This window comes from Natator depressus, chromosome 3, assembly GCF_965152275.1.
Source record: "Natator depressus isolate rNatDep1 chromosome 3, rNatDep2.hap1, whole genome shotgun sequence".
Lineage (NCBI taxonomy): Eukaryota > Metazoa > Chordata > Testudines > Cheloniidae > Natator > Natator depressus.
In genome coordinates, this window is record NC_134236.1 from 142,721,953 (window position 1) to 142,741,504 (window position 19,552).

General features: G+C 41.4%; 1 protein-coding gene across 1 annotated transcript in view; it reads left to right on the forward strand.

The window, feature by feature from the left end:
- Positions 1–19,552, forward strand: part of KIF26B (kinesin family member 26B) — a 423,104-nt gene that overhangs the window by 324,053 nt on the left and 79,499 nt on the right. Inside the window, exons 6-9 of the mRNA XM_074948941.1 lie at positions 2,394–2,600; positions 4,303–4,396; positions 6,509–6,771; positions 11,086–11,269. Coding sequence (XP_074805042.1) covers positions 2,394–2,600; positions 4,303–4,396; positions 6,509–6,771; positions 11,086–11,269 — 748 coding nt within the window. The remainder of the gene's footprint in view (positions 1–2,393; positions 2,601–4,302; positions 4,397–6,508; positions 6,772–11,085; positions 11,270–19,552) is intronic.

Sequence of the window (19,552 nt, forward strand, 5' to 3'; positions counted from 1 at the left end):
CCATCCTAAAAGCAGAAACATTTGTTGGAGAATAGAATGGTCCGTTATGTTAATTCAACAACGAGAAGAAATGGGCCTAATTCTGATTTCACTTATCCAGGTGTAAATCAGGAGTAACTCCACTGCAGCTAAGGAAGTTACACTGATGTAAAACCGATGTAACTGAGATTAGAATCAGTCCTGGGGTGTATTTAGTCAGGTCTTCTCCCTGCATGAAGTGATAAGGAATTTTCAGGATCTGAGTTATTAGCTCTCAAATACAACACCTGAACACACAGAAAAAAAATAGATTTTAAAAGTGCATCAGGCAATTTATTTTTATTTACAGTGTTATGTCAGTTTGATTTCCAGCAGATCAGTCTAATCCAGCAGATCCCAAATGTTGGCATCTGTTTAAAAATAGAGGACACTGCTGAGAAAGCAAACAGGGAGCAAGATGCAAGCAGGAAAACCGTTAAAGGGTTGTATTTGCTCTTTTGTTTTCTTGCCCTGCCAGGGACTTATTGCTGTGCTTCCTCCCACCTTCATTGACTTGACTAGTGAGCTCTCCCTGAGCTGCCTGGAGAATTGCATCTGCAATCAATTAATTATGTTGAGCCAAATTCAGCCCTAGAGCTCTAATGGGTGTAACTCCCACTTTCTTCAATGGTAGCTGGGCCTACCTACGGCACAGCTGAATAGAATGCCTTTAACACAATATGGAAAGTGGGGCAGTGTAATAAAAAAAGCCTTTTAAAATGAGGGATTGGGGAGAAAGGTTAAACAGACAGTGAGGCTGAATAAATGAGAACAGAACCTTCCACACTCCAACAGTGTTTCTCTGCTTTACCTTAATTGGTAGTGGAACACAGAACAGAAAGCCTGCGTACAGAGTCTTAACCAGACTCCCTGTCTAATGATCAAATTGTTTTCTTACGATAATAGATTTAGGGCCAAGTCACCCCTTTTAGGCATGAGTGTACGCAGAAAGGAACACAAAAATACTGAATGGACTACACTGATACCTGGTGTAATTCCATTGTCAGTGGAGTTATAGCAATGATGAAATTGTCCCAGTGAGTTTGAACTCACCAAGCTTCTGATTTAATCTCATCTCAGTTTGGAGGGCTAGTGCCACCATGAAGGGGGATCCTCACCCACAAGGAGTGCCATCCCAAAGGGGGAGAGGAGCATTTGGCATTGGGTCCATTCCCCGCTTGTGCACAGACTATATTCAGATGGTAATTTGCATGAACTTGCTCTGTTTGCATTGCAAAGAGAAAGAAACTGTATTTGCCTCAAAATTTGGAAAATAGTCTTCTCTTAAGGCATACATGCCACTTCCATAATGTTAACAGTAGTTATGCTTTCACACTATGATGAGGACACCACTTATTGCACTGCTACTTGCCCAAACTTGTGTGTTTGATACAATTGACATATTTAAGAAGCTTTTAACCATAAGTTCTGTCTGGTTGTCGTCTTGAAGTCAGTCTGCTTCCGGACAAAACAACACAGCCGTGACTTGAAAGGAAATACACAGGAGTTGACAAAGATGGGGAATGTATCCTACAAAGTTCAAAAAGTCAAGTGCCAAATAATAGTAAAATTACTGAAGGGACCAAAGCTGTGTTGAATTATCAGTGGTTTTGCTTATATCTGAATTGCTTACAAGTTTGGTTAATGATACTGTATAACCTCATTACATCCCACAGAGATGTATCTTAGTTATAGAAATAACACCTTGTTATGTACTCATCTAATGGGTTGTGAGCGAACGTGTTTTAACACATCCTTTAACGCTTATTACATTCCAGACCCTTGGAGATAATTTCAAAAGCTGACCATTAAAACTAGGCTCTTTCACAACTCTTTGATGACACTATGAACTGGGCATTTAATGTCTGCATTTGGATTAGAAATTAAAACGTGTAAATTACAGATATAGCTTTTATGTGCTTGCTTTATTGATCAGTCGTCTTCATAGAAACAGCATCAGTCTTGATAGCTTAGCAGCCTAGATTACCTTTTGGTTTGCTTAATTGGTCTACCAGGGTGCAGTTAATTTTCTATTTATGTGAATCTCAAGACAAAAAAAAGAGGATATAATACTTTTATACTAGAGTAACAGAGACATTAAAATACATTGATGTGCCTGGTAATTATTAAATACACAAGCTGACCATTAAGGCAAGAGAGAGGGGGCTCTCGGCCTTATTAATTGTGCACTGTAGGCCAAATCCTGCTTCCTTTACAAACACTTGGATGTCTATTGACCTCAGTGGCCCCACTGGCTTGAGTAAAGCAAGAATGATTTGGCTCACTGAAATTTGAAAACCCATTTAAAAAATCCTAAACTCTAGTATATTCAATGCTCTAATTAAATGTGGTTTTCTTTCTGTGTTTGCTGACAGGTGAAAGTCATGGTGCGCATTTGTTCCACCCTTGCCAGGGATACATCTGAGTCCAGCTCCTTCTTAAAGGTTGATCCCCGTAAGAAGCAAATTACTCTGTATGACCCATTGTCTTGTGGAGGCCAGAACACCTTCCAGAAAAGGGGCAATCAGGTTCCCCCCAAGATGTTTGCTTTTGATGCAGTTTTCCCCCAAGATGCATCTCAGGTAGGCAACGTATGACTTGGACTAACAAGGATCTAAGATGCTTTCCAGGTTGCACTAGTGTGCCCAAGAGGCATATTCATCCCTGCTGTAATTTCAGAGATTTCACTGGAGTTAGACCAGGGATTAATTCGGTCCATAGATGCCAGCAATATTGTGACAAATACATTAAATCAAATCTCTTTAATATGATGATCAGATTTTCTTTAATCCAGCGGTTCTCAAACTCTGGGTCAGGACCCCAAAGTGGGTCGAGACCTCATTTTAATGGGGTCGCCAGGGCTAGCTTAGACTTAGGCTAGCTTTGGCCCCCAAATCCGGGGTGGCAGGGATTGGGCAGGCTAAGGCTTCAGTCCCCCCTCCTGGGGTCGTGTAGTAATTTTTGTTGTCAGAAGGGGGTCACGGTGCAATGAAGTTTGAGAATCCCTACTTTAATCTTTTGCATTACATGTGCGATAAATCATACGAGTGATATAAAATGCTGCCTAGCCTGCAAATAAACACCAGATAGCAGTATTTGATGGTACGCTTTCAACTGTTTTTGGTTAGTGCTCATGTTGATCATATCAGTGTTGCAAGTCAATAATGTGAAGATGGCTAATCCTACATTCTGTCCTCAATTTATTAAAAAGCTGAGGAATATTTATGTCAGGTTTTGCCACCCAGTTCAGTATAAGAAGACACAGGCTTTACCCCAGATATATAAATAATTAGTGATAATCTTAATTACGGATTAGAAAACAATAGAGTAACAAATGTCTCTAAACTGGACCAATGGAGAAGCAACCACCAAGGTCTTATCTACAATAGGAAATTTTTCCTAAAATTCCTAAATGTTGCTACCACTGGCTGAGCTCCAGCTGATTGGCATAGTGTAAGAAGTGGAATAGAATAGTTTAGACAGGGGTCTGGGTGTCTGTCTGTGTTATCTAAACATGCTCAGGGTGAATCTATATGACAAGGTGCTTAAAACACCACCGACTACCAGCATCTTGTCTTCATTAGGGCTCCTACCATTGTTAACAGCTGGGGAGATTCAAAGCAAAGGTGGGGAATTTTAGAAAATATTTCCTAGTGAAGACAAAACAAAAGGGGGTGTGCCCTGTTCATAGACTCCCACCCACCCCCGCACAAACTCTCCAACAGCAGAATTGTAACATTTCCACTGCATCCAAAATTCTGGTAATAATTTGCTAAACAACAGAGCTGGTTGAAAAAATGCAATTTTTTAAAGAAAAAAAGGTAAACAAAAAAAGGCCAAGTGAATCCGATTTTGTATCCAGCTTTACCAAATAATGAGCCTCTCCTCTTCCATTATGCGCATTTCACCCACCTCTGCTTAGCAGGTGCGAAGTCTATTTAGAATAAAAGAGCCATCTGCCATTTCTCAACATACAGAACTTTTACAAGGATAATGAAGTTTCAGCACCTCATGCTGAAGCAAATGGACTAGGGCTTCCATAAAGGGAATTTAATTGGCTCAGAGCCAAGTCCTAATCACCTTACTCATCTGAGTAGTCTCATTAACTTCAATGGGGCAACTCACCTAAGTCGGGCATGCAAGATTGGGCCCTTAGAGATGATACGATACTACTGGAAATCAGCAATTGCATTTTGGTGCTGTCACAGCCATGAATATTTATGATGTTCTGTTAATTTTTTTTATTGTTAAATATCTTTGTCAATCCTGTTCTACCTGTGGCAGGCTGAAGTGTGTGCTGGGACTGTGGCTGAGGTGATCCAGTCAGTGGTGAATGGGGCAGACGGCTGCGTGTTCTGCTTTGGCCATGCCAAACTGGGTTGGTATTGTTGCATTTCCTTAATCAAACAGCGAAGTTTCTACTTCAAGCCTTAAATGATTTTTATTTTAGGTTAAGGAAAACAACAGCTTTTAAACTGCCTGCGTTCAGTACGCTATTAGGTATGAAATTGCACATGTCTTTTCCCTACCTGGTCCTTCTTTCTTATTTGTCCATTTATTCTGCTGTTGCATATTGTCGAAGTCCTAGATTGTGAGGTCTCAGCAGAATGGGTTGCCTTTGTGTATGTTTGTTCAGTACTTTGTACAATGGAGTTCTGGGCACTACTGCAGTGGAAGTAATAGTAATAAGAATAATTTGGTGATTAATGAATTATCCCATAGTAGTCTACAACTTTTATGAATATGTTCAGCGTTCGAAATCTAGGCAACCATTTCAGTCTTATGGGCTGCTTACAAACTGACTATATTCCTTCAATATTTGTGACTCAGAATATAAGCATTGGGACTGGGTGCCTAAGACACATGATATTTTTTGCTCTTCCTTGATGGATGACCTACCCATTATAAACCACTTTCTTTTCTGCCTGAAACAAGTTGCATTAATTGAATCTTCAGCGACTAGCCAAAAATTTGCTTCTGCAACCATTTGCATGATCAAAACTTTCAATGCTGACAAAAAGAGTGTAATCAAAACAAGATTCTTTTAGAAGACATTAAAATTCTAACATAATTTTATGTACTGCTCGTCCGTATCTAGAGGTATCTGTTGGGAAATGATGACTTTTTAATGGCAACAACTTTGCCACCTTTATTACTACCTGAAAAGTGATCCCACACAGTTCTACCACATTAAAAAGACACTTCAAGGAAACTTCCATTCTTCAGGCAATGAAGAAGTAGAGTACGCTGTCAAGGCCTGGTTGTCTCAAATTGCATCCAAAATGGAGGTACCCAGAACTGATGAATACTTGAAGTCTCAAGCCTTCATGACTTGCTTAAGGCCAGAGAGTAATCCCTGCTCCCAATCCAATGTCCTACCAATTGGCCGATTGTGCCTCCCAATTTCCACGGTTTTTAATTATCTAATCTAGACTGAGATAAAGCATAAAACATTAGCTGACAATGTGCAGCTGCTTCATTAACTGCCTTCCCCACTATTCCTACTCCTATGGACACACACAGTTTCACAAAGAGTTGTAAAGTCTAAAAATATCTTGCTGCACTAACCCTCTTAACATTAGATTCCACTTATGTCCATAATTCATGAAATAAAATGAGATTAAAAAAAAGCCACGAGAAATTGTCTGAAGTGTATGCATATCGATATCGTTTGTGTGACAGCTATAGAAAGAGCTATAAATGAGAGAGATTCTGAAAACTTAATTATGTGCAGTATATGAAGTAATACAGAAAACAGTAAGATAATACTGTATGGATGCTTTTAATTAACAGATGTTTTAAACAGAGACAGGCCTGCACCAAAATCCTGGTTCCAGAGAGCACCAAACTTAGGGAATGTTTTGATCTGGATCCAGACTCCACATTTGTGGGACCACCTCTGGACCAGATTATTTTATATGTCTAGCTTCTGCCGAGTGTAGCTAAGGGTGGGGATGCAGAAAAGAGCCACCTGCAGCTACCTGATCCCCGGGGCCAGCTCTACGTCAGTTCCAGCCCTAGCATCCTATAGAACCATCTAGGGGCTGCTCTAAAGTATGCTGGCTAGTAACATTCCTCCCCACCTCCCCCAGGAGATCATTTCCAAACTAGGGATTGTTGGAGCACATGACACTCGGCCACCCTCCACCCTACCCGACATGCCTTCTACACTGTTAGCTGCAGAGTGGTGTGGGAGCCAGATATACCCCAGCTAAGGATTCCTTGAATGTTAGGGGAATCTTCATCTAGGAAGATCTGGCTGTTTTTCAGCCCCTTTATGGTAGCAGAATGCTGCAGAGAAATGGATAACAGCTCTGGATCTAGCCTACCAATTTTAAATGCTGTTATTTGTCCTTTCTTTCCGTCTGTCTGTCTTTTGTAAAGGAAATTGTTTTCCTGAGCCTGTGCAGAATAATGTCACTTGACAGAAAGCTCTGGATGCACTGAGTGTAATTTAATTTTCTTTTCTCCCCTCCCTCCTACCTGACAGGAAAGTCATACACCATGATTGGAAAAGATGATTCCATGCAGAACCTAGGCATAATCCCCTGTGCCATCTCATGGCTCTTCAAGCTGATTAATGAACGGAAAGAGAAGACTGGGGCCCGCTTCTCAGTCCGGATCTCTGCAGTGGAAGTATGGGGGAAAGAAGAAAATCTGAGGGACTTACTGTCAGAAGTAGCTACAGGCAGCCTGCAGGATGGTCAGTCCCCAGGTGTCTACCTTTGTGAGGACCCAATCTGTGGCATGCAGGTGAATTTAAGATTTATTTTAAATGGAACTAATCTCTAGCAATGTAATATTTAGGCTTGAAAGGATTAGATTCTCATCAGTAAACGCTGGAAAATATCAATTGCTGCACACACACAAAAGTGATAAAAATATGTCCATCGATGATAACTGAACTTTCCAGATAGGCAAAGTAAGAAAAATGCTTCTTGAGAACTTATTTGAATTTGGTTTAAGGATATTTACTTGTATATTTTGATGTGATGCTGGCAATTTTTGTTTTAACAGTTATAAAGCTTTAACTTTTTGATTCTCAACATCTACTGTCATTTAAATAATTATTGTCCAACACCCTCCCCCCAATTTCCTGCAACTGTGAAAATTTAAATTTATAAAAATTAAAATATGCTTAAAACTAAACCTTCATCAAAATTATCAAAAAAAATTAAATCAAATTCTGCCAAGCCTAGTGATATTTTTCTGTGCTACTGAGATGGTAGAACTCAAATTCAAGAACTACTGGAAGTATAAACTTTTCAGACTTGAATGTGTTTACTTTGAAACATACAAGAACTTTATGACCTGCAGCTGTGGGGCCATCTGCTTTCCCGGCCTCAATATTTGTACGTCCAATATAACTGATGGTGAGCAGGGGTTGATGTTTGCAATAAAATTTGAAAACATTCAGAGCAAGCAAAATTCACCCCCCCACCCAAAAAAAGAGAGAAGAACTGTGATCTCTTTTATAAAACAACAAGCTAAAATATTTACAGTATTGCACAAATAGCTGGAAGTCATTTATATGGCTGTTTATCTCTCTATAAACTCCATTATTTATAGCACTAGCATTAGCAATGTTGTAGGAAGTATTAATAGCTACTTATTAATTGTTGCCAAGAAATAAATGTTAGAGCTGGGCAAGCCAAGAATAACTCCAACTCTCTTCAGGCGTGGAGAGTCAGCAGGAACACCTAAGTAGTTCATATTACCTCCAGGACAACCATTAGAAAGTCTATGGATTTTTTTACTTTTACTTAGTTGGTACAAAAAATGCTCACTCTTTCCTTTTACTACATACACAGCAACAGGCCTTGTCCCCACGTGAGCTCACAATTTGGGGGAAATCCACAATGACAGGACACAATTATGGTCTCTGAACCCTAAGCACTTAGCAGCCTCAGGGCACCAATCACTCTAGAGAGTGGGGACAGTAGAAGCAGGACCACAGGATGATGTACAGTATTGTCAATCCCAACTGTCAAAGTGCAGTATGTAGAAAACAAGGGCCTCATGGTTTCACAGCTACATACAACACAACTGAATTAATGCTTGATATACTCAGAGGAAAAGAAGGTAAAATGTTCTATTAATATATGTACAAAATCAGCAACATGATTCCTATACGTCACATTACTCTTAATCAGACTTTAGTGTATATGGTTTTGAGCATTATCTTGTTGTTTACAAGGTGAGGTTGTTTTAATATATATCTACCACAAACCATGCTCTGCATCAACTGAGAAACTATGCGTTAGTAAGAAAACAAGTAGATTAGTGGGACTTGGTTAGACTGAGTCTAGCGTTCTAATGATTTTATTCACCCTTTTTTGGGCTCCCTCTCTTTTAGAAGAGGAACTTACTCCTGGGCTGCACTCATAGTAAGGGCTGAAAAAGGAAACTTGTCATTGTATTTTAACCTCTCAGACAAACAGGCCTCCGCTGTAGTCTGTGGACCAGCTCTGTGTATTACCAATACCAATGCCATCATCAGTGTGTGTACAATTATTAAAAACTAACACAGCATGGATTAAAAACTGGCTAACTGATAGGTCTCAAAATGTAATTGTAAATGGGTAATTGTCATCTAGCGGGTGTGTTTCCAGTGGGGTCATGCAGGGTTGGTTCTTAGCCAAATGCTATTTAACATTTTTATCAGTGACCTGGAAGAAAACATAAAATCGTCACTGATAAAGTTTGCAGATGACACAAAAATAGGGGGAGAGGTAAATAATGAAGAGAAGTCACTGATACAGAGCAAGCTGGATGCAAGCAAACGTGTGTTTTAATATGGCTGAACGTAAATATATACATCTAGGAACATGGGGGACTCTATCCTGGGAAGCAGTGACTCTGAAAAAGTTTTTTGGGTCATGGTGGATAATCAGCTGAATGTGAACTCCCAGTATGACATGGTGTGCAAAAGAGCTAATGTGATCCTTGGATGGATATACAGGGGAATCACGAGCAGGAGTAGAGAGGTTATTTTATCTCTGTATTTGGCGTGTCCACTGCTGGAATACTGTGTCCAGTTTTGATGCCCACCATTCAAGAAGGATATTGATTAATTGGAGACAAGAACCATGAAAACGATTCAAGGATGAGAAAACATGCATTATATTGAAAGACTCAAAGAGCTCAATCTATTTAGTTTCAAAAAGAGAAGGTTAAGGGGTGACTTGATCACAGTCTGTAAGTATCTACTTGGGCTCTTCAGTCTAGCAGAGAAAGGTGTAATACAATCCAAGGGCTGGAAATTCAGACTTGGAAATAAGGTGTAAATTTTTGACAGTGAGGGTAATTAACCACTGGAACAATTTAACAAGGGCGTTGCGGATTCTCCATCACTGACCATTTTTAATTCAAGATTGGATGGTTTTCTAAAAGCTATGCACTAGGGATTATCTTGGGTGAAGTTCTGTGGCCTGTGTTATACACACGGTCAGAGTAAATGAGTGCAATGGTCCCTTCTGGCCTTGGAATCTATGGAGCTATGAATGTTATATTTCATAATCACGTGTCACTTCTCCAAACTAACGTCTGATGACATGAATCACACACACATTCCTCACGTTATCAAGGGTTAATAATAGCTGACTTCATGCTGGCTATCATTTTGGAGAGAGAAGAGCATTTTATATTCCCAACACTGGAGACTGTGACTGAGGTCCAGCAAATGCAATTTAATTATACATGATGTGCTGCTTCATCTAATGGATTGCTTCCGACCAACTTGTGGGGGAAGACACAAGGGGCTCCCTCTCTTTTATGCTCTTCCTCCACCCCTCACAAGGGCTGAGTACAATCTACAGACTTCTGTTTTCCCAGAGTGCAGGGACTGCTCCCCCCTCAGTCCCTCGCACACAAGCCATAGCCATGCACCTGCCCATCCGCCCCAGTCAGCAGAGGTGGCCGGGTACAGAGAAGGGAGCATTCTGGGGAGCTCTGGGATATATTATATCTCTCTAAAGGCCAGTCCAGCTCAGAATTCCCCCTGGCATGTTGAGAGCCTGAACTAGTTGTTCCCTGCTGTTGCAAGGCCTTTAGGTGCTATTGCAGTGGGAAGTACAAGTCAGGGCAACCTGGGCAACCCCTGAATAGGGGAGGCTCAACCCTCCTTTGCTTGGTCCCTTCACAGGCTATAGCACAGGTAACAGGCTGAATCCACTCTGTAGTTCTAACTTCTCTCCACTGTGATTCCATCGCTGATGTTAGCAAGCCTCTAGGTTGTCACATCCATAGAGATGCAAAAACAGCACTTCCGCATGACATTTGGGTTTTCTTTTTTTAAAAACAAACTGAATACGTAGAGGAGCCTTGTGCCCATTAGTGATCCCTACTTCCATCGATGTGACCGAGAAGCATTTCGTTTTTTATTGTTGTTTTTTAAAACACAGGCTGCAGCCAATGCAAAGCCTCCTCGTGGACATTTTTGGGGCCTAAATACAGATAGAGAGTAAAGCAAGAACAAGGTGCTGGGCATGTACGAAGTGTATTAAAAAGACACATGAATTTATATCTCTGCTACAGTGGTTCATTTCTATGTTAAATCTCAAAAGGGGATAATGCAGTAATCCCACTTTAGCAGAGCAAACACTGTGGTAATGCCTGTTAACTGACAGCTCTGAAATGGAATGGCAATGAACCGCAAACGGTGGTGGTTGTTCAAAACCAACTGCAAGTCCAAGGTAATGTGATATATTACATGGCTTAAGGTTTAGGAAAGTAATGCAACATAGACACTTACATGTATCCTTCCATCCCCCTAGGAGTACATCTAGTCCTTAGATTTTCATAGAACTGCAGCCAAAGGTACAGCAATTAGGTACAGCCATACAGTCACAGGCAGAAGCCTGAACATGGCAATCTATCTTGTGAAGCATCTGGTACTGGCCATGCTCGGTGACAGGACAGCTGAACCCTGGGTCTGATTCAGTATCACAATCCTATGTCCCTAGTACATTTACCTGTGCTTAGACTTTAGGGCACCAAGAATGTTACCTGTTAGTGATGAAACCCAACAGGGCTGCTTTATTTGCTTTCCCCTGGGTTGTCTTGCAGCTTCAAAACCAGAGTGAGCTCCGTGCCCCCACTGCGGAGAAGGCTGCCTTCTTCCTCGATGCAGCGATAGCCTCCCGCCGAAGCAGCCAGCGAGATTGCGATGAGGAGGACCACAGGAACTCGCACATGCTCTTCACTCTGCACATCTACCAATACCGAATGGAGAAGAGCGGTAAAGGTGGCAGTAAGTCATTCCGTTTTCTTCTGTTTCCTCGCCACGTGCAATTCTATCAACTGGTGTCCTTGAAAAGACTAGGGGCCAAATTGTCTACTGGTGTACATTAGCTGATTAGCATAGCTCCATTGAAAATGGAGCTGTGCCAATATATGCCAGCAGCGTGTTTGGCCTCATACACACAGCCCAAGTCGTTAGTGACGAGAAGTTCTTGCGATCTGTTGGCTGTTCAGTTGCCTTTGTAATGTGAATTAGTGGGCTGGTTTATACATCTAAATGAAAAACACCATCAGATTTGGCCTTAATTATCACCCTTGCTGGGAGCCTCAGCACAGAGGTTAAGGATCAAAAGACCATGGACCTGAAGGTTCTTCTCATCAGTAGGGGATAGCCTAAATTGAGGATAATAATACGACATTCTCCATTGTGTCCATGTGAACTGATAAACTCTGCAGCGCAGGGACTGTTTCTTCCTATATGTTTCTATAGTGCCTAGCACAATAAGGTCAAAATCTCAGAGCTTCTAGGCACTATTGTAAAACAAATAATATTTAGATTGTGAATTCTTTGACTTAGGGACTGCCTCTAAAAAGCTATGTGGTTTACAGTGCCTGGCACCATGAGGACATGCTCTTGCTTGGTAGGACTACTCTAATACAAATGATAAATAAAAACAATAATTCTCACTCAGTACTTCTTCAGGAAAAATTCCCATTGATTTTGAGGGACTAAGGACTCCTGGCTCTGGACCTGTTTTTTTTTGTGTTGGTTTTTTTTTAATAAATTGCAAACCTGTTTGTTTTCATTGTTTACAGAATTAGCACTTAAGAGGGGCTCTGAGAGTTTTTACAAAGGCATTCCTGTCTGTTGAAAGCATAGGGAAAGCCAAGTATCAAGAAGACAAAAATGCTTCAAAACTGTTACAGGAGAGTCTGTTGCACATATTTTAGCAGTCCCCAGAGCAGGAAGTCGCTGTGAATGCTGTAACACACCAGCATGGCAACGTGCCAGCTGTCCCACATGCTCAGAAGCAAACACTGTAGCCGTTCCCAGCACTAGACCCTTTGGGTTCCTATAAACGCTTGCCATACAATGAATACAGGGTTGCTTTACTCGGGCTGCCAGAAACAAACATTGCAGTTACCCGTGGCGCTGTGGTCTTGAGTTACAAACAAAAGATAGTAAACACAACACCCAGCAGCTCCCAGTCTAGCCCCTGGGGGGCCGAACAGTACAGAGAATGAAGGTGGGGCTACTTGGGCCTAGTGCCAGGAGTACTCGCGTTAGAGCCAACAGCATGCTGGCCAGAGTCCAGTCCTTTTTGTCTGACCCATTATCTTGTTCTGACCCATCCATACAAACCAACTCCGCCTTTGCAGCCCGTTGCTTGTTATCCACCACTAACACTGTCCCTCTTCCAAGCAAAAGGCTGCTCCCATTCTGGCTTTCTGCCCTTCAGTCCCAGCTCCCAAGCTGCCCATATTTCTCTCTGCAGCCAGCTCTCAGTTGCTCTTGCTCATACCCAACCTCCAGCTCCCACCTGAGCCCAGGTCCTCTTTAACCGCTGCCAGTATTCCATCCATAGGGCCCTACCAAATTCACGGCCATGAAAAATGCATCACAGACTGTGAAATCTGGTCTTTTGTGTGCTTTTACCCTGTACTATACAGATTTCATGGGGGAGACCAGCGTTTCTCAGATTGGGGATCACAAAAGGAAGTCGCGGGGGGATCACAAAGTTATTTTAGGGGGGACTCGCAGTATTGCCACCCTTACTTCTGCTCTGTCTTCAGAGCTGGGCGGTCAGAGAGCAGTGGCTGTTGGCTGGGTTTCCAGCTCTGAAAGCAGCACCCCGCCAGCAGCAGCACAGGAGGAAGGGTGGTTATGCCAAACCATGCCACCTTTACTTCTGTGTTGCTGCTGGCAGCGGCTCTGCTTTCAGAGCTGGGCTCCTGGCCAGCAGCTGCCATTCTCTGGCTGCCCAGCTCTGACAGCAGCACCGCCGCCAGCAGCAGCGCAGAAGTAAGAGTAGCAGTACTGCAACCCCCCCTACAATAACCTTGTGACCCCTCACAACTCGTTTTTGGATCAGGACCCCTACAATTACAACATCGTGAAATTTCAGATTTGAATAGCTGAAATCATAAAATTTACAATTTTAAAAATCCTACGAGCGTGAAATTGACCAAATGGACCCTGAATTTGGTAGGGCCCTATCCATCCAGAACAGGAAAGGGATTATGAAGCCCTCTGCTGGCTGAATGTTGCACTGGATACTAACACACCATCCAATAAGGAGCCAGCAGGTTCATTATGATATGTTTAGTGGCTCAGAGCGGGAAAGATTTTCCCCTGTGCTCCAAAATATTCCAGGATATCAAAAACCATTCCCATCCCGAATCAGGATGAAAAGTCAATCTCAAATTATTGCCTATCAAAAATTGGGGGGGAATATCAGTTCAGGTCAATTGCAATGTTTTGTTTCGATAACTTTGAAACATTTTGTTTCAATTTTGACCTTTTTTATTTGATTTATTTTTACTATAATTCTCTTAAATTTTGAAATGAGAAGTCATTTCAAACTAAAAAAATAATTTTTTGTTTCAAAAATGTTGAAACAAAATGTTTTGACAATTTCAAAACTTTTTCAAAACATTGTAGCTTTGAAAAAATTATCAGAATTGACCCTTTCCTGTGAAAAGTTTTGGTTTTGTTAAATTGGCATTTTCTGATGACAAAATTTCATCAAAAAAATTCCGACCCTCTATAATGTATAGTTTTTCTGGGCCTAAATAAGCACTGCAGAGACCGTGAATATTTCAGCTTGTGTATCGCTACAGATTATTTGTGATAGGCAGCAGACTACAATCTAAGATGTCCAAAGAGTGGCCATCATTGCCATATTTATGCCTATAGTTTGAATTCAGGCAGCATATTCAAATATTCTGTACTGTATTTAAAATGTAACAGCTACAGTTGCTCAAATGAAAGTGGAGATTGCATTTTGTTTTAGTAATAACCTGTGTGGAATTGGCAGGCAAAACTCAATTAACTAAATGTTTATTAATTAACCACGCTGCAGTGGAAAGGAAGACTGTGAATGCTCAAACTATCCGGTTGTTGGGAAGGAAGAGGACTGGTTTTGAGGGCATTACCATTAAAGTCATTTAATACTCCATGCTTTTTACATATGCACACACAACCTGTTTTCAAATACAATTTAAAAAAGAGCTGTGGAGTAAAATTTATTGTTTCCTGATGGCTTTAATGACTAATTCTAACAGATTACATGATCCCATAGATTTATAATGTGAGATGCATCATTCCCTAGTTGTAGGTATGTTTTGCTTTCAGGCCATACCGCCCTCACTGAATGTTTCCATATCTGGGAGACCTAATAAGCCAAGGAGGTCAGATCTAGTTGATGATTGGAGGAGTGTGTGTTTGGGGGGGGGGAAGGGGTTATGCTAGGAAAGGGTTCCCAGTGATGATCAGAGCCTAGTTTGCTGTAGTGAAGCAGTTGTTAGAAAACAATGACAAGATAGTAGTGTTGGTTCAACCAACGGGGTAAAAAAAAGGGGGGGGCAGCTTCTAGTGAGGCAAAGATCAAAGAGTTTAAGTGTGGTTGTGTTCAGAAAAGTGACTGTAAAAATGACATTTTGGTACTATACTTACCTAGAGTCCTAATTCACGATAGGCCAGAAGTTATTGATGTAAGAAGCAGGCACAGTGCCATTGAAATCAATGGAATTATGCCTGCAATGTTACAGGTGGTGGTGGTGTTTTTTTTTTTTAACTGTCAGTACTGCAGAGTCAAGCTGGACATGGACAATGAAATTTTATGGTATTCATCTTATCTCATCTTCAGCAAAAACTGCCACCTAACTTTGGATTCCAGAATTTTTGGTGGTAAAAAGCATGCAGAATGGAGAACTTCCTTTTCAGATCCCAGATTGAGTGAGTGGTGCCGTCAGCCTAAAAACAAGTCTTGTTTTGACTTGCTGATTCTCTTAAGTTTCTGCACAGAATGTTCTGCTTGCCCACTGGCTACTGGATGATAAGCAGCTGACCTTTACATGTGTCTGAATTTCTCTTAAGGAAAATCTGAAGTTCCTCAGAAACAATCTCAGCCTGTTTATCTGAAACTCTCTCTTCAGGCTAACCATATGCAGGAAACATATTTCCAATACCCAGTAGTCTGAGCACCAGAAGTGTTTGTCATGTGTGCGAGTCCTGGCCACTTGGAATAATCACCATCAGCAACCAAACACGGGTCATTGATTCTTCTTAGCAATATCAGTGCATAATATTCACCAAGGCTCATTAGCTGACTTCCATAGATAACATGTGCCAAGATACAGTGACTGCTATAGGGTTCAGTTTGACTAATTTCAGTACCTTGGTCCAAATCTGGCCACCAAAATTAACTTCTAATCATCAGACTTTCCATTTTCACTTTTACTTGGTGGTGATCAGTGAAATTCAACCAGAATCTGAAGCTGTGAACTTTTGGGTATTACTTTTATATTCCGTAGTAATCACTTTCCACTGACAAACTGAGTTTAAAAAAAAAAAAAAAAAACCCCAAGAATAAGGATACAATCTTTCATACACTGTGTGAAAGAGTGTGTTGGATTACATTAACCAAAATGATCTTTCTTATGGATTGTGCAGTCCTTGGCTTAGCAAACTGTTTATATAAATCACTCTATCTGAAGCTCCCCGTTGGCTTTTGTAGGAATTTCCCATCTATTCTTCCCTGTCCCTGCCCCCATTCCTGTGCAGACTGGGAAATGGTGTCTAGAGGTTCTGGAGCCATTGTTGCTGTAGTCCAGAGGTTAGGACCCAAAGGGGCTCAGTTCAGTGTTCTTGGAACTAGCACATTCCAAAGGGGGTTACACAGAGATTTCATAGGAGTCCACTCTCCATTCACATAGCTGAAATGCTGTTCCACGTTTTTAGGTGAAAATGATTTCTCTTGGTGGACTCAAAGCAGCAGTACATACTACATTTGAGTTTAAGGTTAAGTTTTTTTCTGTGACACAGTTCTTAGTTCTGGAATTCTGGTTCTACGTACATAACTATCTCTCCTGATAGATGGCTCCCAGAACGACAGGCTGTGAAGAGCAATTTAGGACAAGCCAAAAATCAGATACATTTTCTCCTTCTCTGTTTTCTGAAGTGAATTGTATATCTTGCAACTAGGATGTTTGCTTGGGGTATAAAGTGATTCATAAGCACTTCAGTCAAGTCCTCATAGTTCATATCAGCCAGTATTTAATGGAAATAAAACTTTCAGGAGAGAAAATGTCTGTTTATCAACCAGTTACAACAGCTGATCTTGCAAATATGCTCAGTGCCATTGGCATAAAAATATTGCTTTCCACATGCACTTCAAATCCTCTCCTTTTCTCATCAAAACGGTAACTGTCCATTTTTCCATCGGGGGCCATTTTTACTTTCATTTTTAACCACAGACATCTTCCCGATGCTGCCACACTGATAACTTTGTTCTTTCTAAAAGGATCCCATCACAAAGATATAACACTCTCACCAATAGCTTTTTCCCCCATGTCTTCCATAAATCCAGTGAGCCAGCCATTCCTTTTTAATCAACCCCCATGCCTTTCATTGAATCAAAATAACAAGTGAGCGCAATAATGATTAGGTCTTGATTGACAAACGACAGCTAACAATTCAGTCTTCGATTCAGTCTGTTCAACCCAAAAGGAATTGTGGGGAGGTTGGTCTCTTTTTTTTTCTCGTGTTTTTACCCTTTTTGTTTGTTTGTTTTAAAATAAATGTAGCTAAATGTCAAAACAAAATGCTGTTTTGAAACAAAAAGTCAAAGCATTTTTGTTTTAAAGATGTTGAAACAAAATGTTTTGATTTTTTTTAAATTTGTTTTCATTTTTTGGCCTAAACTATTTATTGAATTTGATCTGAATTCATGAATAATTTCAGTAGACCTGAAATGACATTTGTCATTGAATAAAATATTCATATGAAAAATGTTGCCCATCTCTATAGTAACCACACACGGTCACCACAGTTCTTCAAGCTGCAGTTCTTCAACCTTCCCTATATACTGCATTCATTCACGAAGCCTGCTGCAGGTCCATTTATCAAATGGTATCTGAAATGGCAGGGTTGTTATTTCAGCGTTTGCTGCAGGCTTTACAGTATAACAGTTCACTAATTAGTCCAAAATACAGCTCCTCACCTTGAACCACTGAAATATAACAGGGACAATATTTATGAAAATAATCTACAGAAAACTGTAAACCGTTCTTTTAATGGTACTTTAAATTGTGGTTACTTTAAAATGCTGCTGTATCCTGAAAAGTGATTCTGTAAAACTGCCAATGGTTCCCTGCTTGTGTCTTGATTACTCCATATCAATTCTGCTCATTTTGCTACCGAAAAGATGTTACTTTTAGAACCACAAGTCCTTCATACTCAACCTGGGAAAGTCAAGCTAGGTTCCTTTCTCCTTGTGCATCATCACTGGTACAAAGTTCTACAAGAGCACTCATATCCTCAGTTACACTTGTATGCTGTATTGGAGATTAATGTGCTTATATAGGAACAGTTGAGAGTTTAAATTGAAGACCGTGGGATTGCACAAGTACAAATATGGACATAATTTGGCTGCAGAACCTTTATATCACTGGTGGTGATGCCTGTGTTGTAAAGAACTTAACTTCAAGTCGAGTTTGCAGGGCTGACAGGTTGAAAATGCATCTTCCAACTTGTAAATTGAGCATATAGGAAATCAGCATGGCACAATAAATGCTGAAACTGTACAATGCTGCTTTTACAGATTTACTTTTCAGGGTAGAATATCAGTTTAAAGGAGTACTGTTAACACTGGTAGAGCCAAAATTTGACCTCTCCTTCCTTCCTTCCATCTGTACTCCCAAAGTCCTTGAAATTTGTTTCTTAGGCCTGGTCTACACTAAAAAGTTAGGTCAAAGGAAACCGCCTTAAGTCGACCTGTTAACGTATGTGTCTACACTACCGGGTCCTTTACGCCGACCTAAGTCGCCTCTAATGTCGACTTCTGTAATCCACCTCTGCGAGAGGCATAGCGCTTAATTCGATTTTAGGGTCGACTGCGAGGTAGTGCAGACGCAGTGTTGTGTAATTCAACGTAATTGGCCTCCAGATGGTGTCCCACAATGCTCATCTGTGACCACTCTGGAGATCATTCTCAACTCCGCTGCACTGCAGTCAGGTACACAGGAAACAGCCCCTCCCCTGCTCAAGCCACGGGAATTTTTGATTTCCCATTTCCTGTTTGATCAGCATTGGGAGCATGCCAGCTTGAGCTGGCACGCTGATCATGGAGACTACACTCCAGCTGATCATGGAGACTACACTCCCCAAACATGCTCCAGCCTGGTCTGCACAGGAGGTGGTGGATCTCATCGCTGTGTGAGGAGAAGAATCTGTGCAGACAGAGCTCCAATCCAGAAAACGCTGACATCTATGCAAAGATCATTCATGGAATGGGGGAGAAGGGCTATACGAGGGGGACACAGCAGTGCAGTGTGAAAATAAAAGAACTTCGCCAAGCGTACCAGAAGGCAAGGGAGGTGAACAGTCGTTCTGGTGCTGAACCCCACACATGCTGGTTCTACAAAAAGCTGCATGCGATTCTTGGGGGTGACCCTACCAGCACTCCCACAAGCAACGGGGACACCTCACAGGTGTGTGAGTCTAGGGACAACAAAGAGGATGATATGGTGGATGAGGAGGAGGAGGAAAATGGGAGACAGGCGAGCAGTGGATCCATTCTCCCCGAAAGCCAGGAAATATTTTTAACCCTGGAGCCCTGTGGATCGCAGGACATCACGGTGGCTGACCATGATGCCAGGGAAGGCACCTCTGGTGAGTCTACAGTTACAATCAAAGTCCAGTTAAACTTTAGCGGGCGCACACATTCAGTTTTATTGCATGTTTACTGTGAAGAAAAAGCGAGGTGCTGTGGTTTTCTGCTTACAAGAGGCTGCTCCAGCTACACAGAGGGTGGCCCCCAGAAAAGACTGTTTATATGGACTGGGATAGCCCAGGAATCCTCCATGGATATCTCTAGGAAACTTTCATGGAGGTACTCTGCAATCCTTTGCAGAAGGTTTCTGGACAAGACAGTCTTATTTCTTCCACCATGGTAGGACACTTTCCCACGCAACTCCTGAATTAATTCTGCTGGCATCATTGTGGTACGTAGCATAAGGACCGGGTTGATACCCAGACGCTTGCAGCATCTCCTGCCTTTCCGCCTCTGTT